At 57.5% G+C, this 27,365-nt stretch overlaps 1 protein-coding gene across 1 annotated transcript in view; it reads right to left on the bottom strand.

The window, feature by feature from the left end:
- IGSF21 (immunoglobin superfamily member 21) overlaps positions 1-27,365 on the bottom strand; it is a 78,475-nt gene that overhangs the window by 35,308 nt on the left and 15,802 nt on the right. Inside the window, exon 2 of the mRNA XM_077311720.1 lies at positions 11,073-11,185. Within this exon, the coding sequence (XP_077167835.1) occupies positions 11,073-11,185 (113 nt within the window). The remainder of the gene's footprint in view (positions 1-11,072; positions 11,186-27,365) is intronic.

The raw sequence follows: 27,365 nt of genomic DNA, 5'->3' as shown, positions 1-27,365 counted from the left end.
TGGCTGGGCCTATTTCCCCCCAGCTCTGGATCTTGGCTCAGCTTCATTCGACTGCCTTATCGTTTGCGACTGCCCCCAATGCTTGGCCCTATAAGCCAATAGCTCAGGGGCTTCACAGTTCCCCGGAGTCTTAAAATCATTATTTGGGCACTATTACACTCTCCGGTCTAAGCTGTGATTAGAGCCCGGGGACAAAAATAGAGGCGGATTAAAGGCACAGAGATGTTTTTTATTTCTGTGGGATTTGCTCCATGGTTCACTGAGGAGCTGTCCCTCCTTGTGTGTGTGCTGACATCAGCAGCACGGCCTAGCAAAAAGCTGACATCCCCTGTGCAGAAGCCAGCAGAAGAACCAAGCCTTGGGGGAATGGTGCTCAACTCATAATTCAGCCAACCCTACAAGAAGGACACATTTGTTTTCTGAACCAGGTAATTACAACCTCTGTTGTAATTCCCCTCCAGGGACAGGAGACGATTTCCCCATTTCTGTCCCGCTATTCTTCCTCAATTTCCCCCTGCATTTGTTCTACTTCTCCTTAATTCCAGTTTAATGCAAAGAACTTCTCAGATTAGTCCCAGGAGCGGCCTCAGGCCTCTGTCACAGATCTCAGCTCCTTTGCATCCTCTCCCCTCCCCAGTACCAAAATGCTGCAAAAAGCCAATCTTCATGCAATGCTACAACCCCATCACATGACTGCGGGTGAAGCTGCAGTCTTTTTGGCCCTTCTGGTGACTGGCAGTGGCTCCGGGGCCTCAGGCAGGGCTCTTCCCCATCGCCTCCCGCCTGGGCCTTTTAAGTGGAGATGCCGGGGATTGAACCTGGGACCTTCTGCGCACCGAGCAGACACTCTGACTCTGGACTGAGAGTTGTGAGATGGATGGACTGGGGGGGGGTCTGTTTTGGACCCCCAGCCTGCCCCCACCTCTGCGAAAACCCGACCACCAAGGGCAATCCGCAAGCGGTAGACAGCAAGGAGGAACACGGCATGTGGGAGGGGGGCGGCCACACGACCCACGGAAAGAAATGAAGGAAGCTGGGCTGGCTGGCTGGCACCTCCCTGGGTCATGGGGCAGGGGCCAGGCACTGCCTGCCCCTCACCTCCACCCAAGCTCCTTCCGCAGCTTTGACACCGACCAAAGCTCTCCCCCCCCCCCGCCACATTACCTGGCCCAGACGCATCTCTGCCCCTCCTCCCGAACTCCGGGGGGGGGAGAGACAAAGAGCACACAAGCCGAGGACGGGCACGGCGACCTTGGGCACAGCTGCTAGGAAGAGGCCGGATCTCGCTTGCAAAGTGGCCGTGCCCCTTGCTGGGGTGAGGGGCTGTTGCTGCCAAAGAAGGCGGGTGCCGGGGGAGCGATGAAAAGAGAGTGAGAAAGCACACCAGAAGGTTGGCAGGAAACACCTTCCTCTCAAGCTGGGTTGACTCTGGGCCTTGGCAGAGGCCTCGCCGTGTGCCATCCCTTGCCAAACGGAGGGAGCAACTCTGTGATGAAAGACTGGAACTCAGGGCCACTCCTAACGCCAGCCTCTCTTGCTCAAGACCACCGCCCCCCCCCCCCCAGGACAGCCCCATCTGCCCCCTTCCCCAGCCTGGTCCTCCCAGGTGTCTCCTGCCTTTGAGCTGCTCCCTGCCAACCTTCAGCGGCTGGGGAAGGGCGAGATGAGACCCACCCACTGCCGACGGCAGGAGGCCGCAGCCCTCCCCTCCCAGCTTGGCCCCAAGGCGACCCCCCCTGCCTCCAGCCCCCAGCCCCCACTGTGGACGGCTGCCACTTGGCTGGTCTGCCCAGGAGAACGTGGAGATCAGGTGGGCTCAGGAACTGGGGGGAGGGGGGCTCTTGAAAGAGCTCTCTGGGGCTGAATGAGGAGAAGGGAAAATGACCTCACCCAAACATTCGGCCTGAGCACGCCACTGAGGCCAGAGGCGGCTGGCACGTCTGGGAGCCAAGCAATGGGCCCCTGAGGCCCAGCCGTCGGAAGGTGTTCCTCCAGCCCGTAAACCAGACTCTACAAGTTGAATGATGGAGCCTCCACAAGAATGCGATCCTGCGAAAGCACAGCCCCCCCCCCCCCACACACCCACACACACACTCACCAAGGCGAGAGAGCTGCTAGTTGGCGTGGGGCAGCAGAAACCGATAGACGCTTTTTCTCCTGGGAGAAAGCGGATAGTTCTGCCGGCAGGCCCAAGATTGCAATGAGACGGTGATAATGAAAACTCACTTCCCAGGCTACAGAGGAACCACCCCCCCCCACCCCCACCCCACTCCTGTTGTAACAAGAAACAAAGACCCCGGGGACAGCGGCCTGGCCAGGCAGGAGGCAGAGCGGGGCTGAACGCGGCCAGCCAGTTTGGCCACCGAAGGCCGCCTCAAGACTCCGCCGCTCCCCAGACCCTGCTCAGAGCCTCCCCCATCCCAGCAGGACACGCGTGACTCCCTTGTGGGGTCCTGGGCCATGCGCTGGTGGGAGAGCCCATCCTGGCCCCCAGGGGACCGATCTCTGTGGCTCAAAGCAAGGTGGGGGAAAGATCCGCCAGGAGTGGCCGGATCAGAGTTCCGACCCAGAAGGGCTTGCTGGTGGTTCTAATGGACAGGGCCCAAACCCAGCAGGGCTGTAAGAGTGTGTGTGTGTGTGTGTGTGTGTGTGTGTGAAGCAGGCCCAGAAAGACCACCACCAGGGCGGGGCTGGAGGGCCTCAGAGAATCCCACTGATGATCCGTCTGCTGGCCACCCCTCGACCCACGAGGCAGAGAAATGGCAGAGGCCTGGCTGCGCCTCTGCAGGCTGCGTGGGAGGGCAGCCATCACTGGACAGCAGTCCACTCCAGGTGAAAGTGACCCCACCCCCACGCCCCACCCGGCCCGGCAGTCCTCTGGGCCAAGCCGGGACTCTGCAGGAAGAGAGCCAGCCGCCCTTTGAGCAGTACGAGGGTGTGCCCAAGGCCTGGAGGAGAAAGCGGGCTGGGCCCCCAACAGCCGACCCCCAGAGGAGACCTGAGCTCAGCGGGGCAGGAGGAGAGAGAACCCACTTGAGGCCACAAGCGGTGCCAAAGCTCCCGGAGAAATTATCTTCATTTTCGCTTCCCTGATATTCGCATGGATTCTTCATGGGAAGAGGATACCCCAATTACACTTTAGGTGAGATTGGGTGCCAAATTAAAACGGGTGAAGCTGCCCCTCCCTCCTCCGAGAAATGTGCAAAGAGCAGGTCTCTCCGGATGGGCTCGCATGGGAGACGTGGCATCTCACAAGACCCTCTTGCCTGAATGCCAGTCTGTCTCCTGCCAGCCTGGGAGTGGAGGGCAGAGCTGAGCCCCGCTGGGCCTGCGTCCCTCCTTTCCCCACAGCCCAGGATCCCTCTTCTGCCCCCCTCATTGCTGGCTTCTCCTGATAAGGACAGCCGAGGACAAGCGGGCGTTTCCAGGCAAGAGAGGGGGTGACTGTTCCTCTCCCGCTTTTCAGTTCTTTCTTTCTTCCGGGAGTGGTCAGTGCGCAGAAGAGGAGATCTCCATGACAACCTGGAGCCACCACAGCTCTGGGCTTTCTCTGCAGGACAAAGGACATCCCCTGCCCATAAAGTTCCAGGGGGAGGGGGAGTCAGGCTCCACGGCAGACCCTGAAGGCCCCCCCCCACATGGGAAAGGGTTGTGGGTGGGGGTCCTGTTTGGTCGCCTCGGCTTCATTGACCGGCTCATCTCCTGCTTGAGACCCCCAGAGCCAGGGTGGCTGCCTGTTGACAGCTTCTGCATTTCCCCCCTGCGGACGTGCCCCAGACGTCAGATTTTACGTTTCCCTCTTGTGGGGACAACCCACGTTTTCACATCTTCCTCTCTTCCCTGTCCAGCTTCCGCACACTGGCTTCTCCCGTGACTCCTGCCGCAATAAGCCACCAATGCGCATTACACGGGCAAAAGAGATGTTACATGTTTAAATCCCGTCCCAGCGGCATCCAGAAAACCCTGGCCAACTCACCCGTCCCACGTACCAAAGCAGAAAACTCAGGGTGAGGGGCATTCCCCGGCCTTCTGACCAGCAGGCCCCAAGATGGTGGGTCTCCCCGCAAATCCTGTCTCTGGGAGGGCCTCTGGGGAGAGCCTCCCCTGCTGCACATTTGGGGCGCCTTTCAGGGGCTCCTGGACTCCTGCTCGTTCCTGCTGCTACACTCAGGCGGCTCCCCATCTGGATCTCTCTCGGAAATCCCCAGTCTGGTTGATTAATGCAGCATTCAGCTCCCCGGGGCACTTTCAAGCGGCCCCTCGGGTAGCTTTTCCAAAGGCTGTGAATTCGCGCTCTTTCTCCTCAGAAGAAAGAAGAAATTGATGCCAGCCAGCCAGCCAGCCCTTCCGCACACCTGTGCCTCGCCTCCTGCCGACAAACACTGTCAGAATCATTTCCAAAGGGTGTCAATAGCAGGCTCCAGCCCCTGGCTCTCTGCACCCGTTTAGCGTGGAGGATCCTCCATCCCTCGGGGCACCTTCAGCTGGAAGAGAGAGAGAAAGCCAGCCTGGGGGGGGGGCAGCGGGCAGTTTGTGGCTTTGCAGAGGGACCAGGCCCCAACCCAAAGCTTTCTGTACAGATCTGCATTGATTGGCTGATTTTCACTCCCCTCGTATTTATGCCCTGCCTTGCTCCCCAATGTGGACCCAAAGTGGCTCACCCTCTTCTCCTTTTCTCCCTTTCATCCTCACAACAACCCTGTGAGGAAGGTTAGACAGAATGCGTGCGAGTGGCCAAAGGTTACGGGGCGGGCTTCTGTGGAAGAGTCCGGGTTCGAACCAGGGCTTCAAGGCTGGCAATGAAGGAAGGGAGTGGGCTCCAGGTCTCCTTTTCCTGGGTTCACTCATTAGTCTGAGTCCAGTTTGGCAGCCTGAAGACCAACCAAGGTTCATTCAGGCAGAACTCTTTGTGTGCATGCACGGGAGCCCTTGAGCAAAACTTGGGGGTCGGGAAGGTGCCCCTGGGCTCAGGTGCTGTTCCCCTGTCTCTTCTGCTCGCTACGCCCAGAAGGCCAAGGCGCTCCACTCCGCTGACAGACCCTTATTGGAAACTCCTCTCAGCCCCAACCAGCACGGCCCTCCCCCCAGTTCACACGAGCCGTGAATGAAGGACTGCTGGACTTCCTCTTGTCCTCTGCCCTGCCTGCCCACTGCAAGGTCACTCGGCTGCAGAACTTGGGCAAAAAGAGGCTCTTAACTTTGTGACTGGCAGGCAGATGCGCAAACTGACTCACCACACCCGGCTGACACCCACCCGCCACACTGGAATCCCACATTTATTTATTAATGTATTTATTTTGGGATTTATATTCTATTGATTTATATTCTGCCCTGTCTTTGGACACTCAGCGCTTTGTATTTATTTATCTATTAAACTATTTCTGTCCTGCGTTCCCCATGATTCAAGGCGGCTTCCAGTATGGGGGGGGTGGGATTCTGCCCCTCCTGGACACTCTGAGCGGAGAGGTTATGTTGCCCCATGACCCCCCCCAGCAGCCCTTCAAGGCTGAGGAGTGATTTGAACCCATGACTTCTCAACGGCTTTCCATGCCATGCTGTGCCATGAACTCTGTTTTGGTGTCCAAAGAGCAATGGTGCTTTCACACATGCAGGCTGTGAGAGGCGCATGGGCCAGGCCACGTGCCCCCCCCCTTCCTGAGGCAAGAGGAAGCCAGCTTCTGGGGAGGGAGGGTGGGGTTTCTCCTGGCTGGCCTACTTTGTGCTCCAGTTTAGAGAGAAACGCCCATCGACTCTCCAGGAACAGGAGAGAGTGAAGGAAGAGGAAAGCGATCTTTCAAAACATAAAAATAGAAGCGCCCCCTCCACTCCGCTCCGCTCCTCTGTCGCTGTTCAGTATCAAGAGCATAATTTGCGCCTGTCGCCCCTCCAGAGCGGCCACCTCTTCTTATCGCGCACGGAGCCCCTCCATGCTTCTCCAAACCGGGAGGATTATGCAAATAGAGAATCAGCTTTCCGGGGAAAGTGGGCTAATCCAATATTACCGAATGGGGCTAAGAACGAGTGGAAGCAGGAAAGAGGAGAGGGGCAAATGCTTGCGGGGGAGGGGGCTGCGTGCTCCTGTGCACACAAGCTGGGGGGTGGGAGAGCAAGAAGGGGGGTGATGCTTCCTCAGAGAGGTCCCAGGCGTCGCTGGGGAGGAAGAGCTGGGCACAGAGCCGCCCAGCCGCAGCTGAGAATGGCTGGGATAGGAAGGATCTGCAGTGTGCATGACTGGACAGAGCATGGAGAGTCTCCTGCAGGGGGCATCGGAGGAGATGTGTATTTAGCATAGTGAGACTAGGAACATCCTCCAGGGCCCTGATTCGGTCATTTAGCAACTTCCTGCTCCTTCCTGCTTGCCTCCAGAACTGATAGAATTAATGCAGAACAACAGTAAGTTCAGTTCGACTGCCAGGACTTACTCAGTTTATGTCTCTTCTTAATTAAACCATTTTATTCTTTTAAGTAGACTGGTGCTCACAGTCTCTTTGCAAATTTAAACTCTAACAACAAGAACCAGGGGGAAGAAGTGCCAAGCAGAGGCTCCACTACTGGACCACGGCCCCTCCCCCCTTGGATCCGATTACAGGGGGGTGGGGGGCATTTTGCCTGGTGTTCAACATAAGCCGGCCGGCCGGCCATCCCTGGCTGCCTTCACACGCCCGAGAGGCGCAGCAAATGCCAGCCCAGGCGGCTCAGAGGCCGCTGCAAGCCTGTTCCCCGGGAGCTCCAGCCCTCCGCTGCCTCCCCCCGACTGAACCAATTTGAGGATCAGCCCAGCCGCATCACAGGCAGCGAACCAGGAAATCTGCCTGTCAGATGCATTCGCCACCAAAAAGGCAGCATCCCTACCTGGAAGAATACCAGACCGTTTTTAAAACCCCACAAACAGATCCATTGCGGGGCCCCTCCCTGAAAGCACGCTGGATCAGTAATTCTAACGGAATCAGGCCAAAGACCGCGTTCTCCTCATGGGCATCACTTGGCCAGACAAAATCTCTGCAGACCCTCCTTTTCTTTTGTTTCTCTTGGGGGGGGGCTGCACTCCCTCCAGCCAGACTTCTGGTCTCTTCCGCAGGAGCCTGCCGCTGCTGGCCTGGGGGCTGCCCTTCGAGTCCAGCAGGGGACAGAAGGGGGGTGGCTTCATAGGGACCAAGGTCAACTTTGCAGCCTTGTTGAGCAGCCTGGCTCCGAACCGAATTTCAAATTGGGCCCAGCCTCAAGGAAGAGCCTTGGCAGGTGAATGAGCACCAGTGGTTGGCTCCTGCCACGACCAAGGGTGGGATGTACAGATCGGCTTGCCTGGGCCTTCGGGCCAGGCAGTCTTTGGCCGCGTGGCACAAAGAGGACAAACTGGAGGTCAGCTGCCCGAGTGCCCTGGAGGCGCATGAAAGGGGCCCGTGGCCAGGAGGACACGGAGAGGATCGGCCAGCTTCACTTCCTCCAGCCTTAGCCCAGCGTTCCTCTCCCCATCCCATTCCCCGGCTCCTTAATTCTAGTTTAACAAGGAGGATTCTTAAAAGTCTGCAGGGCTTTCCCCTTTCTTACGAGGTTCTCTTTAAGACACTCCCCAGCCACTCTCTGAAATGTTGCCACCCAAGGATGGGTTAGAAGTTCTCCCTGGGGAGAACTGAAAGGGACCACCTCACAAACCTCTGGCTCAGGAGGGGCAATTGGGAGGAGGCGGTACTTAACCCACCGAAAACCTTCTCTTCTCAAATGACAAATGCTTGCATAGTAACTGTGAGGAGGAGAGACATTCTCCGGGGTCACCTGGGGACCTGCCTGGCAGTTCTGCACTGGGCTGGGCTTGGGGGCCAAGGGGAACGCATCGGCTGTCCTGAACTGACTGCCAGTCCAACAGGCGGCAGAAGAAAAATTCTCTCTTCATTGTCTCCTCTTCACGCATGAAATTGGAGGACGTTTGCTCTTCCCTAATTAAATTAGAAAGGGAAAAGTGACATCAAACTGACATTCAGTGAAAGAATGTCAAATCGCGCCATCTGGAGCCACTAACAGGGGAGAAGGCAAGATCGGTGGATCACAGAGACTTCCTAAAGAGACGAGACAGACCCAGGGAAGCAGAGAGCCCATCACTGGCTGGTATTAACGACGACAGCTAGACAGAACCTCCATGTGCAACAGCAGTACACCTCCATACATCCTCCGCTGGGGGCAGCTGTTTGGGAGCCTTTCATATCAGGCTCAGGTATAAAGAACCCCTGCGAGGAGAATAGATTTAGGGCCTCAAAAACATGCCGTGTGAGAACCCAGCGGACAGAGCTACGAACCCAGCAGCGGAAAGAAAAAGAGCCCAACCTCTTGTCAAAAGAATGAATATAAAAAGAAACGGAAAATGTTTGCTCTTCCCTCATTCTACTAGATGGGGAAAGTGACATCCAACTGACAGGCAGTGGAAGGATGTCTGAGCACACCAGCTGGGCAGGGGGGGGGTGGCAAGAAGGAGGGATCACAGAGGCATGCTAAGGAGATCAGACGGATCCATGGCAAAGGGACGGCCGTTCAGGGCCTTCCTTCCCCCTCCTAGGCAGGGCTCCAAGGGGAGGCCGCTCCGCTGACCGGTCGGCCTCGCTGGACGTCCTGATCCCATCGGATGGCAGGATCCTTCCAGGCGGCCAAGCCTGCCCATCAGCCGGGGAGCTTCAGGACAGGGCTGAGGCTCTGCGGAGCCACCAGAAGGCCACGCCAGTTAAGGGTCCCAGGACGTGGGGGGCGGGGGGGGGACACTGTGGATGCTTCTAAAGAAGGCAGAGCCAATAGTCATGCAAAAGCAAGATCTCCGGGCAAAGCGGATGGAGCTGTATGAACCGGACTTCCCCTCCTGACCGCATCCCTCCCTGGCAGGGTCAGCTGGGGCTGGGGCCGCATTGTGCTGGGCTGGCTGGGGGAATCTCAAATGTCACTGCCTGTTAAGTGGGCTTGACAAGGGATTTCTCTCCCCCACGCGGCATTATTGTTTCCCCTTAATCCCCCGGGGTGTTTATACTGGAATCTGCTGCGCAGGGAAAGCAGGGCTGCAGGAACTGGGGAGGGGGCGCCATCTCCGGCGGGGGGAGGCGAGGTTTCCATCCCAAAGGATGCTGCTGGTCAGAGCATTAGATGGGCCTTGCTTGTTTCCTGGGGCATCTGAGCACCAGGCTGGGATCCTGGGGGCCGGCAAAGAAGAAGGCCTGAAAATGCGCCTGGGAAGTCAACTCCCACCTACTCCCAGGAAGGCCTGCCTATTAAGTCTGCGGGTTCAGTAAACACAGACTCCAATTCTTCAAAAAAAAAAGAAATTCTGTCTTTTAATTGGGCTTTTAATGGGGTTTTTGTAACCCGCCATGAGCCAATTTGGAAGTGGCAGGGAATAAATCAAAACAACAACAACAACTACAACAAACAGCTCTTTTGACTTAGCAACTACAGCATCAAACTCCAAACACTGAACAAGGAGAAACAGGCAGGCCACCCAAGACATCCCTCCTGCATCAGGCATCCCCCCTGTGAGCCACGGCCAGCCACTAAACACGCCACTGACTCTGCAGGAAGACCCTGATGAGGCAACACGGCAACTGGAGTTGGCCGGCCAGCCAGGAGGCCACAAAATTGTTCAAAGGCTGACCGGAGCAACCGAGGGGCTGTTGCTGTTTTGGGCCTTCTGAAAGGAGCTAATACTGGGCAGAAGCCTCGTTTTGTAGGCCTCCTGGAAGCAGAAACAGACTGCAAAAATGCCATAAGCAAATAATTAAGTCACTCAACACAGAACTGAATTTTCCAGATCGTAAAGGAAGTGGTCAACGATTAGGATTCAAATTTGGCGCTTTTCTTTTTGCACTTCCTGTAAACGGCATGAGAAAATGCTCGGAGGCAGCCAGCCCATCCTCTCCGCTGCAGGAGCTCCCATTCACGTGCCCTGGCCAGGCCATTGGAGAAGAAGGGGAGGCAAACAGGCTTCACGCAGCCATCGCCTAGGAAAGGGCCCAGAGGCTGGAGGGGGGCAGCCAGAAGTGACATCACGTCCTCCCCAACCCCCCCCCCCCCTGGAAATCTCCTAGCATTTGCTTGGGCGAGGGTTGAATCCCTGTCTGCCATTTCCAGCACCTTCCAGGGAGGAACAGTTGCCAAAGCCCTGGTTCTTAGACACATTCCCACTGCTGAGTACATCCAGCAGACAAATCCCAAGCCCAGAATACACTCAGAAAGGCTTATTTTTTTGCCAGCTGCTGGAGGAGCAGCAAGCACAGAGATCAGATACTCGGTAATAATGTTCTCCATCTTCCCCGAGCAGATTGGCTGAGAGCAAAGAGGGAGGGCAGCGGGCAACGGGGAGAGACAGAGACGGCCATGACATTCCCCGGCAGGGTTAAACTCCCGTCATCCCCTGAAAAGACACTTAATGGGTTCTGAGATAAATAGACCTCTCTTTCGCCGCTGCTGTCCAGGTGACCTGGAACTAAATGGCGTTTGACACAGTTTCCAAAGACCATCAAGGTTTTGAGCATGCTGGGGGGGGGGGGGGGGGGCTCAGACAATCCACTCTGTCGATTGTGCACAGGGATTGAATTCTGACCCATCCAGAAAGCAGAGAAACTACGCAAAGACCTTCACAGGGGGAGGGGGGAGAGATGCACCCCAAAGGCTTGCTTGCAGCATAAGAGATCCCCTATGCCCATCAGTGGAGGTCACCCACTAGACTTCTGCATGAGTCACTCTTCTGAGAGAGCAGGTAAAGTTTCTGCATCAGGACAAATGTGTCTGGGGGAGTCGGCTGTGCCAAAAAGCAGGAGAACTGTCCCCAGTCATAGGAGGGTGGTGGGCAGAGATGCAGCGGGCACCCTCCATGCTGCCTGCTGGCTCCATTCCAGCACCCTACGTGTCTGCCCAGCACACCTCTTAGCATGACTGAATCCCAGAGACGCATGGAGAGGGATGCTCTGCCTTGATGGGTGAGTGGGTGCGGAGGGGAGGCCCACAGCTGCCTCTGTTCTGCCGACACACACCAAGCAGGGCAGCAGCAACTCGGCTGCCAAGGGCGCGGGGGGGGGGAGAGACGGGTGCCGCCCACTTACCCGGTACCAGACGATCTCCCGCATCCTGCCATCTGTCTTGAAATTACATTTCAAAGTCACGGCGTCTCCAACCACCACCGGAGGAAGCGGCTCGATATTGACAGTCAGGTAACCTGCAGGGAACAAGGATCGTCCGTCAGGGGGAGAGCCAACCTGGGGCCACTCAGCCAGGTGACCTGGAGCCAGTCCCAGTTCTCTCAGAGCTCTCTCAGCCCCACCTGCCTCACAGGGTGCCTGTTGTAGGTGGAGGAAGGGAAGGTGATGTTGAACCACTCTGAGACTCCTTTGGGCAGTGAAAAGTGGGCCACAAAAACCAGCTGTCTTCTTCTTCTTCTTTGCCTTATTCAACCGCTTACTGTTCAAGGAATACCCTACAGAGGCAATGGCTAAGGTAACGTTTTCTCCATCTTTCAGCATTTGGAAGTCAAAGATATCCTGCCTTGCAGCATGGAGGCTCCATTTTCAGCACTGAGAAAACGGCCCAAGCCAGTTCTAAAGCAGTCAGAAGGATCAGGAGGGGACGGGAGTTGGCCTGAGCCCTGGATCCTGGAGAGAGGAACCTGATGAAGGAGGCCCCTCGGCAGGGTCTGATGAACGGATCAAGAGGGGCCCAGAGGCCTGGCCTGGAGTAAGCCCCTCCCTGGGATCCGGAAGGCAGGACCCAGCAGCCAAGCCTCCCTGGGAAGGAAAGTGGCCTCCAGGGGCTGGGGGGCGCTGGAGGAAAGCAAGTGCTGGGGAGGGGCGGAACGAATCGAGAAATTCCGCTTAAGAGGAACAGCAGGAGGAACCATTTTGTCTAATCCCCCCCCCCACACGCTTTTTCCGCTTTTCCGAATTTAACCTGCCGCAGGTGGAACTGAATGCCCAGCCTCCCTCCGGCACAGTTCTCCTTAATGGGGCCAAAGACTGCATTTCAGAGGATATTATAAGATCTGAATGGAGCAAAGTCGGCTTACTGGATTACATGGGAGGAACTGTTTTGACCAATCTTCCGGAAACGGAGAAAGAAGTTACCGAGCGGCATCCAGGAGTGACACCCCCCCCCCCCCCGGGAGCTATTCTCAATGTCAGGGCCCAGCTCTGAGACAGAGGGGATAAAAGAATTAACTTCTGAGGATGTGCAGAGTGCTGTTTCTCTCCTACTGCTGAGTAACCCAAAGCAAATCCAGATTTATTGCTATGTAAAGGTACGGAGCAACCGCAAGTCTTGTCCCCCCCCCTCCACACACACACACCACAAAATGTGGCTCAGAACGCTCCCCTCTCCTCCCAGGGCATGGGGGCCAGGGTGGGATGTCCCAGAGGGCAGGCCCTGCTGGGTGAGGAGAAGAGCTCCCACCCAGAAAGCCCACAGACAGGGCACAGAGGCCGAGGGCTCCACCACCAGCCACCCAACAGAAAGGGGTATTCAGTGGTAGACAGCCTCTGACTCTGGAGGCTCCACTCCGCCATCCTGGCTAACAGACTTGTCTTCCACAAGATTCTCCAAAGCCCTCTCTGTTGGTGGCCACCCAGGAGCAAGGTGGAGGCTGGCGGAGGAAGAACAAGTGGCCCACGGCTGCCACGGCTGCCACGGCTGCCTCCTGGCCCCTCGGCCCACTGAAGCCCCACCCAGCCCCTCAGTCGCGTTGTGGGCCCTCCCCCAAACAGCTCTCCATGCAGATGTCTGCAAAGGACTCGCGAAAAGCCTCAGGAAGTGGAGGGAAAGACAGATGACTTTTTGAAAGAGGCAACCAGCTTTGACCCTCCCCCGTCCACGTCCACGTCCCTCTTGCCACGCCGCGGCGCTGGACGGACGCCGGTGCTTCCATTAACGTGACGCTTCATTACTTTGGACGGCTCCGTCTCTCTCCCAGCAAGACTTTCATGCCTCGCCTATTAAGATACATTTAACAAAATAACGGGCGATATTTAAGAATTAGACACGGCCACACGGGGCGATGATTGCCAAAGATCCGTCTCTGTCGGGCACTTGGAGAGCAGCCGAAGAAGCTGTGCCAAACGACACCCCACCGAGGGCATCAAAGAGCTGGGGGGGCTCAAGCAAGAGAACGGGGGGGGGCAGGAGCAGGATTTCGGAGGAGGGATCCTTTCATGTCAGCGTACAGACAAACTGCAGCTATGGCATTCGGGTCGCCTTCGGAGAAGAGCCACTGGAAGAGTCGCTGATGTTAGGAAAAGTGGAGGGCAGCAGGAAGAGAGGAAGGCCCAGCAGGAGGTCCCTAGGAGTACAGCCGACCCCGGCTAGCAATCGGAGGGCGACCCGCAAGGAATACCCGGGTCAAGGCACAGGGGCAGGCCTTGCATCCCTGCGTTCTGCAAGGGGTTGGACTAGATGGCCCTGCAGGTCCCTTCCAACTCTACGATTCTACAGGAGAGGCCATTCTGGAGCTCAGGTATCCGAAAGGTCTCCCATAACAGCCCTTCTCACATGCACACAAACACACACACAGAATCAGGTCCCTGGTCCATCAAGGCCAACCCTGTCTATTCAGAATCTCTCCGGGGTCTACTGCGGGGGTCTTAATGCCTGGCCCTTTGCCAAGACTGAACTGAGGACCCTGAATGCTGAGCGGGGGTCTACCATGGAGCCGTGCCCCCTTTCCCATCTCAGAATTCTCATCCCTGATCTTCAGGCCCCAGAATCAGCTCTTCTGTTTGCTTCTCCCCACTGTAATTTGGGTGCTCTCTCCTGTTTCCTGAACGGATCTCTCCCATTAATCAAACCCATTTTTCAAAATGACATGTGCACCAGCCAAGTTATGAACGTTGCTAAATTTGTTAATTTCTCTAAACCCTAAATTAGGCCGTCTCCGAGAGAGTGCCTCCTGGACCGCTTTGGTGACAAAAATTAAGCAATTAATTGAGCCGTCCTCAGAACACTTTCCTGGGAGTAAGTGGGACTGAACAGGCCTGACCGGGATTCTGAGTAGACTCACTTGGGCCGGCTCTCTCTACTTCTGCCAGCCGTTCAGGGGCCTGGATTTTATTCTCGGTGAAGCATTTTTAATTCTAAGAGGGCTAAATTCATTTTTGCTGGTTTAAGAATACGTCGCTTCACATTTTTAGCTATTCTATTATAAGCTCCTTTGAGGGCCTTTATGGTGGGAAAGCAGCTTAGGAACTTAAAATTCTCTCTTTCAGTTCAGACACAGAAATATGGTCCAGAAACATCAAAATCTGTCCTCAGAAATGTTAATGAAGACACAATTCAGAAACAAGAGACAACATCGGCGACACTCCCCTGTGTGTGCAGGAGGGGGGAAGCAGAGAGGAGCGGCAGGAGATTTTTAAAAATTTAAAGCCCTTGTTGAAGCACGACGTGGAGTGCTGAGTGCCCAAGTTGCCAGGGTGACTTTTGACAGCCGTGGAAAAGCACCTGGAGGAAGATGTATAATGGATGACAGAGACCGCAGTCATGGCTCCCTGGTCCCTGCCGGCCCGCTAAGGCACCGGCAGAGGCAGGCTGAGAGCACAGGGCAGAGGGAGGGCCCAGAAGGGGCACCGCCTGCTCCTGACTGGGTGGGGGAGCCTGCATGGCACTCTGCACATGAGAAGCCAAGGAGGGTCTCCACGTGAAGCCCCTGCAGCCTGCTCCGGCTTGCCCTCCAGCCGCCGCCTGTCTCTCCGACCTGCCTGCCCCACCTTCCTTTCCCGTCCTGTTTGCATTGCCCACGCCAGGTGGAGAAATCCCTGGAGATTTGGAGGGGGAGCGTGGGGAGGGGGAGGCTTGGCGGCCACAGAGCCCACCTCCCCGAAGCGGCCATTTCCCCTGCGGACTGGAGACCAGTTTCAATCCTAGGAGCTCTCCAGGCCCCAAGTGGAGGTTGGGAACCCTGCACCATGGCCTAGGGAGACGAGAAAGGCGCAGTTCACCTTTCAGATGAATAGGGACTCAGGCAGGCCTTTTGCAACTGGAGAGGCCAGGAATGGAACCTGGGACCTTCCGCATGCCGAGCAGACGCCAGAGGCTCTCTTACCTGTGCCCCCTTCTCCTGAAAGTGTCCTAGGATGGAACGGAGCAGAGTCTTGTGCTCCTCTGACATGTGAAGAAGACCACAAATGCAAAGAGCTGCTTCAGATCTCTCCCGGCCCTTCTCCGCCTCAGGCCTCCTGGCCCCAGAAGCTCCCCGGTCAGCCCACCATCCCTCCAAAGGCCAGCGGCACCTTCCGTCTCCCTAGCCCCGGGCGGAGCCACACTGGGGCTGATTTCCAAGGGCCTCCCCTTCACTCGGGGGCAGCATACCTTGGAACCGCTGGGCACAGGGGGCATCCAGCGCCATCCTCAGAACGGATGGACCTGCCTATAGGAGTCTTAGATGCTTCACAAGCCCTTCAGCCTCCAAATTCAACTCGGACCCATTGAGAGGAAGCGTTGCGCAGCTCCTGCGAGGCTGGCCGTCCGTGGCCTATTCCGCCCCCTCCCACCCCCCCTTTCCCACCCTCACCCCACCCCCGTCTCTGGGTCAGACAGTGTCTCTCACACCTGCACGCTGTCCAGTGCTGGGAGGCTGGCAAAGCAGCGCCCCAGATTAGAAGAGGCAGCGGGGGAAATCTCTATTTTGCGCTCCCGAGATAGCCGAGAGACCGAAAACCTGCCGGCGTACGCGAAGAGATAGTGGCCAGCCTTCCAACTTACAAACCTCCATAATCGGGGGTTTTATCTGCCTGCGATAAACCGGTGGAATTGGAATGCAGGATTCCATCGGGCACGAGAGCCCCCAAACGAAATCGCCCCGATGCCGGAATCTTATCTGGCGGAGGAGAAGAGCGTGCGGAAAGCCAAGCAGGCCTGACATTTGCGGTTTCCAGCCTGCCTGCGTGTCCCTTAACAAAACGCCGGGATCCAACCCGGCAAAGGCTCCTGGGTTGTTTTTGTTGCTGCTGAACAGATAAACAGCACCGTTCGGGAGAAAGGAAGATGCAGGCGAGGTGAAATTGCCAGCTTGGCAAAAATAAAAGGGGGAGAGATAACACACTGATTGCCTTTCTCACTCAAATGCTAAACGGGGGGGTCCACATTCCCCGCTCCTGCTGGATCACAAGACAATGGGCTCCACAAGGGGAGCCCACACAAAAACACTCCATTTTGCTGGAACTGTGTCGAAAGCCCCCCCCCCCCCGCCTCCAGTCTTGATCCCAACAGGTAACCACTCCCAAAATCCTGGGCACCCTCTTGTCAGGTTGCTCAGCTGCCCAGAGAACAGTCTCTGACTTGGTGCAAAAGATGCGTTTATGCCAAATCTGGAAAGGGAACCCGGCAAGTGCCCTTCCCCCTTCCCCCTCCCGTGAGAAACCCGGAGAAATTCCGGGGACTAGACCAGGCAGATAGTGAGGCCCAAGGCCGCCCCACTGCGCTCTGGAGACAGGGAAGATGGATTGGGGGGGAGGCGGGGTGAAAAGGCAAAGGAGGGGAAGGAAGCAATAAACTCTCTGCATCTACACGTCAAAGAGAATCCAAACGGCAGAAGCACAGCATCCTGGGCCCTTCCTACAAAAAGGTACCAGCAGGGGGGCTGTGAGGACCCGCTGTGGAACATCAGAGGTCAGGGTTGCCACCTCTCTCCTGGAGACTGGGGGGTGGATCCTGGGACTGAGCTCTTTGAGGAGGGAGGGGTCCACCGCGATGGGATGCCCGGCACTGCCTCCTCCGAAGCTGCCAGTTTTCCCAGGCAAACTGGCCTCTGCAGCCTGGAGACAAGTGGTGCTTCCTGGAGGCCGGCAGCCCTGCCAAGCACAGCCTGCTGCGTTCGTTCAGGGGGTTGGGCTTGTCTTTGAAACGGCATCCACAAATTCTTCCTCCACAAATTTATGTGCAGTTGCCACAATTTAATTTATGTGCAGTTGCTGCTGGGGGCACCTTCTGTCCCAACCAGGCCAAATGAGGAGGGGTCTTCTCTGTTTCTTTTTGTTCATCGAGGAGCCCACATTTCTCCGCACACTTGAGAGCTCCTTGGACAGCATTTTTTGGGGTAGCCTGTTTTCCCGCTTTTAAGATTGGGGAGGGGCTGTGATATTGCACTCTTCCTGCCCGGTTCAACGGCTGGCATTTCTTGTTTGTTTGTTTCTTTAACACCCTGTTTGTGCCATTTATCGGTGTGGATTTTAACAGGAAAAGAAATGGTGGCAAAGAAACAGAAAACGACTTGGAACTAGAGATTTAAAGGTTCACTTCACACGAAATATAAATGGGGACTTTCATGCTGAACCAGCAGGGATGCAAAACACCATGGCACCCCCCTCCCCCATTCAGCGCTCAGCCGTATTTCCCCCAGAGCTCAACACACGGCCCTAGTCGAAGTCAGCAGCTTTGCTCAGGGGTCCCCAGGTGGCTGGCATCCCCCATGAAGACCTTGACACCTTGGCAACCCTAATGTCACCACTGCCCCTGCAAGGAAGGCCCATGCCTGGGCAGCAAACGCCGGAGGGGATCAGACGCAGGGGGAATAATGCCCCCCCAAAGGCCCATATTGCCTGCTCAGAAAAGGACCGAATAGTTGGAACAACTATTGAGCAGAGGGTTGGACTAGATGACCTGTATGGCCCCTTCCAACTCTATAATTCCATGACTCTATGATTCTATGAACAAGGGGGTGAATGCAACCTGCCTTAGCTGGGAATTACAGCTGCTCCCAGAAGACAGAGAGAGCAGTTCCCCTGGAGAAGGCGGTTGCTTTGGAGGGTGGGCTCTCACCAGGGCTCCCTCCCTCTCCTCCCCTCCCCCCCCGCAGGCATCCCCTCCAGAGCTCCAGGAATTCCCCCGCCTGGAGGTGGCAGCCCCAGTTGAGGGAAGCCTGTTCTGCTTGCCCGCGAGGGGCGGAGGCAGCTCTTCTCCTCCCAACTTCCTTCCCCAAACCATGTAGATATATTTTTCCCTAATCTCTCCGGCGGCTGATCGTTATCTGGCTTTCGCAAGAGCGAAAGAAACTTGTGTCAAACGCTGAAAAATGACTTCTCCAGCTGCCTTTCTCCCTTCTGAAGAGGAGGTGACGTGCACCAAGCATACAAATCACTTTGCATTCGGGAGCCCTCCCTTCCGCCAGGCAGGAGGTGTGTGTTTGGACTGCAAAGACTCTCCCTCCGGCCCGTGCCAAGGTCACCCAGGCAAGAGACTCGCATTACGGAGAAGCCGGGAGGGCACCGAGAGGAATGGAGTCTCCAAACCGCCCCACAAGCAACCGGCTTGACTCCTGAGCTCGGCATCCCCAACCTGAACACCTCCCAGGAAATTACAGAGCAGGTAACCGGTACACTACCGGTGGAACTGCTGACTGCTTACAAGAAGAGCCTCAAGGGTTCTTTGCGACATTTGCAAGTGTCCCACCCCTCTAAAAGAAAAGATTTGGGTCAACTTAATGATCAGTAAGCTTAGAACAGGTACCAGGATGTCCTGCTGCATTCACAGGTGGAATTACCTGCCGCAGGAAGAGGCGGTGGAGGGACTGGAGAAATACCCGGAGCAGAGGCCCACCAATGGCCACGAGCCACAAGGTATAGAGGGAACATGGTCTGGGGCAGGGATCTTGTCTTCTTGGTGCCAGAGGGGCCATGGAGGGGGAATTTCTGAAGTTCTGCTCCCCTGGCGGACCTCCTGATGGTGTCTTGGTTTTGGCCACTGTGTCAGACTCAATGGGCCATTGGCCTGATGCAACAGGGCTTCCCTTACGGCCTTATGTCTGGGGCAGGGACGCTCTGTCTTCTTGGCGCTTGGCGGGGGGCAACAGTGGGAGGGCTTCTGGCGCTCTGGCCCCGCTGGTAGACCTCCTGGGGGAACTGGGTCTTAGCCAGCGTGTGACCCGGAGGGGCCACTGACCTGATTCAACATGGCTTCTTATGCATTGTTAACTTATGGATCATTCTTTTTGTCAAAACCAAATCCCCCTCCCCAAACACACATCCACATGCATACCTGCAGGGTGCAACCTGTGTTTGCATTCTAGCCCCAGCCCGTGTGTGTGTGTGTGTGCGTGTGTGTGTGTGTGTGAACCTGGCCTTAGAACAAAGTGGGCAGCTGATGTACATTCTAGAAATAAGCCCCATCGCAAAAGGTGGTTGTGCAGTTCTGAGGGCTGGGTGTGAATTGCCGGCAGGGGAGCCTTCTGCAGCCGCCTTCCAGACTCTCCCTCCCCGGCATCCCCCCCCACCCTCCCCCCACCCGCAGCGGCTTATTTGCATGCCTGGATCTGCCGCCTCCCAGCGGGCCCAGCGCTCGGTTTGTCAATAGGTGCAGAAGGCGAGCAGAAAACAAACACTTTGCACCTCTTCACGCCCTGGCACACAGAGCGCTGTTTACACGCTGCACGACAAGCCGGTTTTATTGACGCTACACTGCAGAGAGTCACACACACACATGTGGAAGGCAAGCGCAGAGGGAGGGAGGGAGGGAGGGAGGGGGCTTTGGCTCTGCTTTCCCCCTGCAGGGGAAGCCACCGGGGAGTCCCCACCGGGGCCAGAAAGCAGAGGCTCCCAGCCGTGGCCCTTGGGGCCCACCGGGGAAAGTCGCCCGCAAGCAGTTTGAACTGGAGCCCGCTGGATTTTCACCAGCAGGACTTCCCGCGGAGGTTGGCCCTGCTCCTTTCCTCGCAAGTCTCCCGCACACGACCTGGCTGCGGTCCCACAGAAAGCCGCCTCTCGGTTGCTCTGCAGCTGCACAGCTGGCAGCTTCCAGCATGACCGTCAGTCCGGGAGCCCCCCCTGGCCCGTGGTGCTTGCCTGGGTCATGCATCTTGGCGGGTCCTCAGGACATGCAGGACTGAACCCTGGAAGCAGCATGAGAACCCGCCAATAACTCACCGTCCAGCTGCAAAGGCTTGATGGGCAAAAAGATGCCAGGAAGTTCCACAGACAAGGAGCCCAGGAAGGGAGAGGGACCGGCCTGGCAGCTCCTGTTCCCCCTCCCCCTCCCGGACCAGCGGGCTCCTCTGGAAGCCCATGTTGGCCAAAGGAGGAAGCGTGCAGGGGCGGGGGGGGGGAGCACTGAGAGCACACTCACCAGCAAAACCATTTGCGCCACTCTTTAGGATTGCGCCAGTCTGGTGGAACGCCTTCCCCAGAAGCTCCGTCTCTCGGCCTGGGAACCGCAGTCCGGCTGCCCACGCTGCCCTGCCCAGGGGGGCCGAGGGGCTGCAGAGGGGGTTCTCCAGGGCTTCTGCTAGCGGCTCTGGGCACAGAGAGACAGGGGCCACCATCTGGGCGAGAGGACAGGCTCCAAGACGAAGGTCACTAACCGAGGGCGCCCACGGACTGCCCCCCCCCCGACTAGCCGGCTAGGCTCCCAGGGACCCTCCCCCCCCCAGAAGTGCTCATGAGAGAAACCAAGCCCTGCCCCCCTGCAGCACCCAGGCGGCCACCCATGGAGCCCTGTTTGCAGCCAGGCCAGGCAGAGTCATGGAGCAGAGCCCCTCCATCCACCCAGGCTGGCAAATTCATGGCTTCCTCCTGCTTCTCCCCCCCCCCACTCCCCCAAGACGAAAGAGCCCTCCCTGGAGCTGCAGACTCCTCCGGCGTTGGGTGAGGGGATGCTGATTAGCTTGCCGTGGGGGGGGGCTCTCAAAATAAGCCCACCGAACAGTCTGTGCACGCCTTCAGCGGCCTTTCACCTGGGAACAACCGGGGATGGTCCTCCTAATCTTTATTTATTGTCCATTACGAGTGGATGACCCGAGGGTCTCCGGCAGCACAAATCACTCGAATGCCCCCTCGCTGCAGCAGGCACAATTTTTGTGAAGCCCGTGTAATTCCAAAAACCGGTATCAGCCGGCAAAGAAGCCGGAGAGGAGAAAACAGCATCGGGAGCCATCGCCAGCGGAATCCGGAGGGGCCATCGGCCCACAATCCAAAGCGATGTCAGGTAACGGGTCCGCCGTGCCGGAGCCACAAGGGCGCTATCTGTGCAAACGCCAAATGTAGCCACAAAAACAGCGGAGGGAAAGGAGGGGGTGGGGGCTGATATTTGGGAACAGCCAGTCATTCAAGCCCCTTCGCGGTTCGGGACCCACCTATCTGAGGGCTGCCTTATGCCCCCGCAGGGCTTTACACTCTGGGGGTTCCCAACTTGCTGGTTGTTCCTGGCCCCAGGGAAGCTCGCCTGGCCTCGACCAGGGCTAGGGCCTCTCGCTCCTGGCCCCGACCTGGTGAGCCTGCCCATCGCTGCTGGTGCCACTCCGGCTGCTCCCGCCCGCCTCGCCCACCCCCGACCCACGCTTCATGGACCAGCCACCTCTCCTTTCTACCATGTCGGATCTCGAACGCAACCTTCTGATTAGATCACCAACTGGGAATTACAACTATTCTGATTAGGCGGCAGCCCAGTGGGGAACGAATGACTTCTGACACCACCGTTCCAAATAGCCACGCGGAGAGAGACGTTTGTTCCTTGAAACGCAGGGGAGGCATCTCAAACGGAGAGCAAAGCCAAGGCTGCCAAGCAGCCCCCTCTCCCCTTTGCACAACGTCACCTCCATGTATTGACTTCACAACAACCCTGTCAGGTGGGCTGGGCTGAGGAGGTGCAACTGGCCTGAGAGCACCCAGCAAGCTTCTCTGGCCGTGTGGGGATTCGAACCCGGGTTTCCTGGATTCCAGTGCCACATTTTAGCCATTGCCCAATGCTGGCTGCATCGGGGCCATCAAAGGATCCCAGGCGTGCATAAGACACAGAAAGAAAGAGGTGCCACTCCGTGGGACCAGGGATTTGGGAAACTGCCATGTTTCTGCATGTTCTTGCCAACTTTGATTGACAGCATGAAAAAGAGGGTGCCAGTCAGGAGCACGGTTGGATGAGACGTTGACGGATGAGCTGACAGACAGATGTGGGTCCCCAAGCCCCATTTTGCACTGTCTAAACACACACACACACACACGCAGGCATTTCTGCTCAGCTCTGAGCCTGGTCTGTCTGGTCTCCCTGAGGCAGCTGGTTGGCCTGGCGTTAATATTTACTCCCCCCACCTCCTGCTGACTAACATCATCTGGGCAGCTCTGGGCCCAGGACATGTGGCCAGCAGGGGGTGCAGCTGAGCCCAGGGCTGCCCTCCACTCAGCCAGAGGTCAGCCTGAGGCCAGGAAAGCCCGAAGGCATGGGGGGGGCTGGAGGGGGAGGAGAAGAGCAGGTGTGGTACCTGAAAGAGCCCCGAGGCAGCTTACGCTCACCTTCCCTTCCTCTCCCCTCAACCGACATCCTGCGAGATACGTGGGGCTGAGAGAGCTCTGAGAGAACTGGGACTGGCCCGAGGTTGCCCACCTGGCTGCATGCAGAGGAGGGGGGGGGGAATAAACCCAGCTCTTCAGATTTGAGCCCGCCACTCTTAGTGGCCTGGACACACAGTGGGACACCCCCGGTGCCAGTTTCAGAGTTCTATGAAATTGATCTATACAAAATGGACAGAGGTAGAAAAGCAGCTTTCTCTACCAGTCAAAGCTTGTGGAACTCACAAGATGGGGTCTCAGCTCCTAGGCTAAGGAAAGAAGATTAGGTACATTCACACAGGAGAAGTCCTCCAACAGCATTTAGGCAGGAGAGCTCAGAGCACCAGGGAGCTCTGTAGGCTGGACTTCCAGGGCTGGGCAGGAGGGTGACCTGAGCTGTCCCCTGGCTGGTCAGGCGCAGCTGGTAAAGGAGTGACCTCTAGCAGGGGGTGGCCAGATGGCTCTTCAGGGAGCCACCTCTGCGATCAGAGGGCTGCTCTCTCCCTGGCCGCCCCCCCCCCTCCGCTCGATCTCCTCTCTCCCGAGGTGACAGAGATAATATGAACACGTCATCATGTTAATCAGCGTCTGATTAACCAAACTTCATGCATTATTCAGGTTTGTTCTACAAACTGCTTCCGACCCCCACCCCCTCCCGGCTCCGGCAAGAGCAGCCTGCAAGAGCCACCTCCCGTCATCCTGTACTGCCAGCCCTTCGTCACCTACAAGCCAAGGCTGGGTGCTCCAGAAGGCCCCACGGCCTACAGAAGAAGGGCCAGGGGGGCAGGGGGGGCAATGGAGCACTTCCTGGAGAGGAGGCTTCCCTCAGCACCCCCCCCCCCGCCTGGGAATGACGCCTGGCTGATTTGAAAGCCCCACAAATCCCCCCCTCTTTTGCCCCTGCACCCTACTGGCAAAAAGTAATCGAAATATTGCCATGAAAAATGGAAGGAAACACACCCAGCAGCCCTGCAGGGAAGCCAGAATGGAGGGTTAAAAAGCCGTCAGTGCAGCCTCCGCCAGAGGGATGGACCCCCAGGCCGAGTTCAGCTCCCCAGTCCTGCTCCGCCTTGCCCCCCCCTCCGTCCCCCACGCTGTAACCCAAGGACAATATTTAGAGGCCTGCTTATTTGGGACCAGACCTTAGCAGACCCTGGTTATGTATGCCATTTTTCTGCCCGATTGCAGGACTCTGTGGTTATTGGGGCCATAAAACCTTACAAGACACCGCCGTTTAAAATGCCATGAAAGCAATTCCAACCACCCCAAAGATTAAACGGTGTAAACTTCGTAGCAGCAGGCCAATAAGGGGAGTGCCCAAGTGGGAACGGCCCTCTCCGAGGAAGGGCTCCCGGAAAGGAAGTCCAGGCAGGCTCTGGGAAAGAAGGGAGAGGAGAGGAGAGGCAGCAGGGATTCTCCTGGGAAGGCAAGACCACAGGCCTGAGGACACCACCCGGGGGCCGCTGCCCCTAAGCCCTTCTCTGCCACCGAAGGAGCTCCGACCAAGGACCAGCAGCATCCCGGCAGATGTGCAGGGGAACAGGGCGACTCCGAGGCCAAGCGGGGCCTGGCAATGGCAGGGAAAGGCTCCCTGGGGGGCAGCAGGGGCTGGGGGAGCCCTGGGACAGCAGAAGGCCCCGGAGAGCAGCAGCCAGCCTGGGCAGACCGAACCGGGCCGGGGGGGGGGGCAGTGATGCTTGCAGCAGCAGGAGCAGCCACTAGGTTTGAGGACAGGTCACCCTTCCATCTTGTGGGTCCCAGAGAATTTAAGGATATTTGTCAAACCCCCCCCCCTCCGTGAAAACCTCCTTCTCAGCCCCCCAGTCAAAGCCGGACTACCTGGTGCAGCCTCCTCTCTGCGTTTCCACCCAGCAGGCTGGAGGGATGTGAATATTTTAGCAGGGGTTTAGCGATGGAAAGGGAGGAGGTGAATCTCTGGGAAAACACAGTCCTCTTCTTCACACTCCTAAGAGGAAGGGATTGGGAGGGGGCCCAAGGGAGGGGGCAAGAGAAACACGTGCGAATTCCACCTCTAAGAGCTTACTCCAGGAGAAGGTATGCAAATGGTGCTCATAAATATTAAGTCACTCAGGCAGCTGTTGACAAACGTACAACCCCTCCCTGCAATGTACACAAACCTTTCCATTTGCAGCATGCCGGCCCCTCCAGAATTACTTGGCAAAGTCAGGTTAAGGTTCCATATTTATTACAATATTTTTATACCCTGCCTTTCCCTTGGGTCCGAGGCAGCCATAGTTATGCCACTTCTACAGGTGGGAAACTGAGGCAGAGAGGGCATGGCTTGAACCCAGGAAGCCCAAGGCCATCCCTGAGGCAAACAGACCCTGGCCTCAGTCCATGGAAAGTGATCGGCAGCAGATCCAAAATGCTATCAACAGACCTACGTGAGAAACGTAACCGGACTCAAACCTGTTTATCAGTAGGAGTATAAGGGCTTTCCAATAAGAGCTCAGCTGGGGTGGGGGTGGGGGTGGGGAGGGAGTCATCCAGACACCCTCAGGGGGCCCATCCAGTTATGATGGGCCAAACTCTGGCCACCTGGACTGAGCCAGAGGAGACCACCCTCTGCTCACGGCTGCCCTCACTGGACAGCAGCACCCAGCCCTCCATGACCCCATCCCAGGGGGGCTCTGGGGCTGACACCCCCCCCCCCACCAGGCCTTGCTTCAGACCCCAAGACTAGAAGGACATGGCCGCTTACTCTGCAGGATGAGGGACGGGCCCAAGGAGCTCTCCCGGCACCAGAAACCCTCAAGTGGGTCTCTTGGTTCATGACTGACCCTGGCGCTGCGGGCATCCAGAAGCCACACTGAGTTCTGAGGAGCAGGCTGTGATGTTGAGGCCCTCCCCCACAAAGCCAGCAGTGCATCCCCCCCACCCCCATTTCTCCGCTAATCCTCCCACTGCGGGTGCAGCAGGCGGGTCTGCTGCCTGGGAGCTGTCCCTGGTCCTGCAGAAGGAGCTCCTACCTCTTTCGCCTGCCTCCTGCCCCTTCTCCCCAGTTCCTCCTGCTGTGGGCCAGGCTGGGCCAGGCAGCACCCTGAGGACCCGGCCCTCCTAAGAAGGGGTGGGTGACACTTGTTTCAAAGGGTGCTTGCCATTCCAGACCACTACAGGATGGGACGAAATCAGCCGACCGCTCCGGCTGCAAAGGGAAGGGGGAGAGAGGCAGAAGGGGCGGCGGAGGGGGGCGAGGGGGGGCTTATGGAGTTCTCTGCTGCTTTATTTCTCCACCAGATTCGATTTGTCCATTCACTGGCGCAACAGACTGAAATGAAACCAGCTGAGCCTCCTTTGTTCCCCTCATTCTGCCACCTACAAAATGATTATTTAATATATTCCCGCGCATCTCTCCATGCGATGCCTGATTGCGCAGAAGCCCGTGCGGGAAGGACAGCAGCTGAGCTCAGAGGTCAGGCCTCCCCTCTCCCCAGCCCGAACAAGCCCCCACGTGGCCCCAGGAGCCTCGGGGAAGGGCGGAGGGCTGAGGCTTTCATCTGGGTAAACGCAGAGGCTGAAAGGAAAGGAAAGCCACAGGATCTCTAAAGAGAGGAGCCGAAGCCTCCAGGGGTGGGGCGGCCAGAATCCGGCCTTCGGAGAATTAGAGCAAGAAGCATGTGCCACTCCCCCCTCCCTCCCCCCCCCCAGGAAGGCTTTGGCCACCACAAGGGGACTGGGGATAGCGAACCCCCGGCTTGGAGCCTCGCACTCTCTGCCCCCCACGTGCCCATTTCCGCGAGACCTCGGCGTCCGTCCAGGCAGCCCTCTTGCCCCTCCGCGGGGGCTGTTTGGGCACGAGGGCCTGGCCCCTCCGTGTGCGAATTCCCTCCCCAGGCAGCGAGGCCCTCCTGACTAGCTCACCGGAGGCACCCGGAGCCTTCCAGGGGGGGCCCATTCCACTCCCGCCAAACGCAGGGGCCCTTCTCGCACTCCGCACATTGCATTAATACTGTGTAAATAGGATATTAACAGGCCAACCAAACAATTAGGAGCTGGTAATTAAAATTCATCTTCCTTCACACTGCAGCGTATTAAAGTACAAACATTTAATTATATGCCTCTTACCCCACTGATCTGTGGAAACATGCAAGAAACACTCACCCAGCCCCCCTTCAATGGCACTTCAGGGGAGGTTGCGGGGCCCCCGCCGAGGAGGGTGGCCTTCCAGGTCTTGGGTGGGAGCGGCAGCCAAGACCCCAACGCCAGGCTGGGAGGTTTCCCAGGAAGGGAAGATACCCAGGAAGGCCGGGATCCAGTCGAATGAGAACATGGAGGACATCGGGCGCTCGGTCCTCACCACCAGGTGAGAAACAACCATGGCACCATGCGTTCCACACTAGAGAACCAAAGCAGCTCACACCCTTCTTCCTGCCTCCATTTTCTCTTCACAACAGCCCTGTGAGGTAGGTTAATGAGAAAACTGGCGCAAGTTCTCCCAGCAAGCTTCCCTGACGGAGCGGAGATTCGAACCTGGGCTCTTACATCTTAGCCCAGCTCTCTAAGGACTCCACGGCACTGCCTTCTCAACTGGGCTGAAATGCTAGCGGGCCAGCCAAGCACCACAGAAGGCCCCCCCAGCAGGGGTGCGGAGCCCGGAGCCTCCCCCATGGGTGCCCTCGAGGCTGCAGCGATCCAGAGGCCTCCGGAATCCCAGCTGATGCAGCGACCCTCTGAGAGTGGGCCTGACCTCCCTGGGAAAGGGCCAGGGCAGGGAGTACCCAGTCTTTGCTGCGGCCGTGAGTTCCACAAGTGAAGAAGGGATGCTGTTTGCCTCTTCCTGACCCTACAGGCCACCCTTTGAGCCAGCTGGGCCCCCACGGAGATTCTGGGAACCCCCACGTCCACGGAGGCAGCAGCACTCACCCCAGACCTGTGGGGCAGGTGAGCAGGAGGAGGAGGAGGAGAGGGGGAATCGGCACCCTTCTGCTCCTGTGCTCCACTGGGCCGGAACGGGGACCTGCCAGCGGCCCTGGCTTCAGAGGAGCAATGAAGATATTAAGCCGGGGTTTGTCTCCGTCCTGGCACCAGACACGTAAGCGTTATGGATGATTCTATCTGCAGCGGATCTGTTTTTCATTAGCGGCT

This window comes from Paroedura picta, chromosome 15, assembly GCF_049243985.1.
Source record: "Paroedura picta isolate Pp20150507F chromosome 15, Ppicta_v3.0, whole genome shotgun sequence".
NCBI lineage: Eukaryota > Metazoa > Chordata > Lepidosauria > Squamata > Gekkonidae > Paroedura > Paroedura picta.
Note: the sequence above shows the minus strand (reverse complement) of the source record. Positions and strands in the feature narration are given on the sequence as shown.